The sequence below is a fragment of the Manis pentadactyla genome, chromosome 12 (genome assembly GCF_030020395.1).
Source record: "Manis pentadactyla isolate mManPen7 chromosome 12, mManPen7.hap1, whole genome shotgun sequence".
NCBI classification, from domain to species: Eukaryota; Metazoa; Chordata; class Mammalia; order Pholidota; family Manidae; genus Manis; species Manis pentadactyla.
The window spans coordinates 11,841,437-11,844,787 of NC_080030.1; the positions used below are offsets into that span (position 1 = coordinate 11,841,437).

General features: G+C 44.2%; 1 protein-coding gene across 1 annotated transcript; it reads right to left on the reverse strand.

Annotated features, from left to right (window-relative positions):
- Positions 1-957: 957 nt before the first annotated feature.
- Positions 958-2,056, reverse strand: LOC130680043 (olfactory receptor 7C2-like). The gene is given in 3 exon segments (XM_057490029.1): positions 958-1,758; positions 1,761-2,002; positions 2,004-2,056. Coding segments are annotated over 3 exon segments (954 nt in total). The 3' UTR covers positions 958-1,099.
- Between the last annotated feature and the right edge of the window lie 1,295 nt (positions 2,057-3,351).

Below are 3,351 nucleotides of genomic sequence, written 5' to 3' on the forward strand. Positions count from 1 at the left end.
CCCTGTAATAATCCAAGGAAAGTAAATTAAAACATTAAAGACACCTTACCAAATCTTACTCTAGATTTGACTTATTGCTGATGCTGCAGCCTCCAGAGACAAAACATTGCGTGCTGCACTGGGGAGCTGAGTTCCGGAAATGAGCATTTTTATATTTGAGGACTCCTCCTTCCTTAGAGGTTGAACTATTATTTTAAGAAGCAATATAACATGATGCCTTAGAGTTGTCTGGTTTAGATGGTTCCAGGTTTCAGCCTCTTTGCCACATCTGTGACCTTGATTTACTTACCTAAATACGGTAAGTTCTTACTTCCTCATTTGTTACAAGGAGGAAATGATGCTAATCACATAAAAATGTTATTGGAATATCACATGAGAAGATGTGTCTAAATGCTTAAACAGTGGTGGCACATACTGGGTGCTGTTACTCTTTTTTTATCAATATCAATAACTGAATCTCCCAGCTCAAAAGCTTTTATTAAATTAATGCACTTGCATTTTTCTAGGACTGATTCTGTCTTTTTCCACGCGCCCATCTATTTCTCATGCCACTCAACAAATATTCACTGAGTATAAACTCCTTCCTAAGAAATATATTAGGCACTGCAGTTTCAAAGATGTATAAGATACAGTTCTGAAATTCAAGGACTTCATATGGTGGATGAGTAGAAAAATTCATTAAGTTGGATATGACCGAAAGAAACATGAACCAGATTTTTTTAAAGTGGCAAATCTTTGAGTTGATTTCATTCACATAACCTCAGAAAACCTACCTGAATATGAGTTTGAAACATTTCCAAAATAGGTGCATATCCTATCACTTCAAGGATATATATTAAGTACATGAGATTTGACTGATTCTTTAAGAAGCTCAAACCATTACTGAAGATAACTGAGAAAATACCAGATTCTACTCATATGAGGGTAAGCTGACCAGTTACAAAGTGAAAGACAGAATCCAAGACACAGCCTCAAGAAAAACAAGTCAGGGAGGACCCAAGGAGAGCTTTACTTTAAAATGTGTAAAATTAGATAAAAATAAAAACACTGGACAAAGGAAGCCAGGATTTCTGGTCCTCAGCATTGGGCACACAGCTACTCATGAGCGTCCTGCGAAGCCCCCGTTGCTGAGAGGTGCTACCCTGCTGAGGAGTCTCCCCAGGGCCCCCTTCACATCCCTGTTGCTCAGACTGTAGAGGAAGGGGTTCAGCATGGGGGTGACCATAGTGTACATCACTGAGGCCACCAGCCTTGCCCTAGAGGAGGAAGCCGCTGCAGAACTGAGGTAGACCCCAAGACCTGCGCCATAGAACACGGAGAGCATGGACAGGTGAGACCCACAGGCAGAAAAGGCTTTGAACTTGCCCCCAGCTGATGAAATTCTCAGGATGGAGGAGAAAATCTGAGAATAAGAAAAGATGATCCCAGAGAGAGGAAAAACAGCTAGAACAATAATGTCTAAGTACACCACTACGTTATTGACGAGGGTATCTGAACAGGCGCACTTCAGGACTTCAGGAAGATCACAGAAGTGTGGGATTTCCATGTTTGTGCAGAAGGACAGCCTCAAAAGCGCTAACGTCTCAAGCAGGGAGCCTATGATGCTGATGATCCAGGACCCCAGAGCCAGCAGTCCACAGAGTCAGGGGCTCATGATGACTGTGTAGTGCAGGGGGTGACAGATGGCCACAAACCGGTCATAGGCCATCAAGGTCAGGAGTAAATTGTCTAGGCACCCAAACACAATGAAAAAAAAATCTGGCTGATGCATCCTGCATAGGTGATGATTTTGCTCTGGGTCTGGATGTTCAGCAGCACCTTGGGGACGGTGGTGGAGCTGAAGCAGATGTCTGCAAAGGACAGGCTGGAGAGGAAGAAGTACATGGGTGTGTGCAGGCGGGGGTCTGAGCTGACAGCCAGGATGATGAGCAGGTTCCCGGTGACCGTGACCACGTACATGGACAAGAACAGCCCAAAGAGGACAGGCGGTGGGTCTTCACTCTGTGAATCCCAGGAGGAGAAAGTTTCCAACACCTGTTTGGTTTCCGCTTTCCATGGGTTTTGGGGTTTGCCCAGAAGGAGGAAAAAAAGCAACACAAAATTCACTCCAAATAGACATTCCCTAGAATGACAGAAATATCTTTATCTAAGAGCAGGGAGATCATGCAGTCATTCATTTTGGTGAATGATTGGCTCTCTCTGTTGACAAACTGGGGTTACTGTTGCTACCTGGAAAAACTGTGTCTAAGTTTAGTAGTTGTCAGAGTGTGGTCAGGACCATCAGCATTGCTGGGAAACTGTTAGAAATGTGTATTTTCAGGCCCACCTGACCTACTGAATCGGATACTCTGGGTATGCAGCAAACACCCTGTGCTTTAACAGGCCCCCCTGGGAATTCTGATGCACACACACTTTGAGGAGTGCTGCTCTGGAGCTGATCATCTGTTTTGCAGCACCGCAGATGGCTACACTTGGACTTTCTGCTCAGTGCTCATGGAATTGGCAATTCCCTAATTCTGGGCAGGTCTTACAATCACTGAGAGGTTCTTCCCTTGTGCTGCCTTTCCGTTATTTCTTTATCTTAGGTCCTCTGGACTTTGGGTGCTTCTGCTAAAAACAACCCCCGACCAATATTACTATTAATCATAATTTCCATTACATCATTATCAATGTTCCTATGTAAATATAAGCAAAATTGAATTTCTAAATGTAGTGTCCTAGAGTTTCTAATGAGAAAATGTGCCATGAAGAAAATGAGAAAGCAGAAAATGATCTATTTGACTGATAAAAGTTAATTTCTTTAACCTATAAAGCCTTAATTATAAATCCTAGATACACTGATGTGTTAATAAGGAGAAGGGATATGATATACAGATTCATAAAAGAAATATAAAAAGGATAATAAATGGGCAATCACGTAAGATGGTGGCGTGAGTAGAGCAGCAGAAATCTCCTCCCAAAACCACATATATTTATGAAAATATAACAAAGACATCTCTTCCTAGAAGAGAGACCAGAAGGCACAGGACAACATCCAGACCACATCCACACCTGCGAGAACCGAGCGCCTTGCGACATGGGTAAGATACAAGCCTTGGCCCGGTGGGACCCGAGGCCCCTCACCCCAGCTCCGGGCGGGAGGAGAGGAGTTGGAGTGGGGAGGGAGAGGGAGCCCAGGACTGCTAAGCACCCAGCCCTAGCCATCCGCAGCAGAGCGCAGACACAGTGCATGCGTGGGGTCCTGGATACTAGGGAAACAGGACAGTAAGACCTGTGAGCAGGTCCCTGAGGCTTGGGCCCTTGGGAAAAAGAAAAGCGAGTGCTTTTTGGAAGTCTTAAAGGTACAGGGAC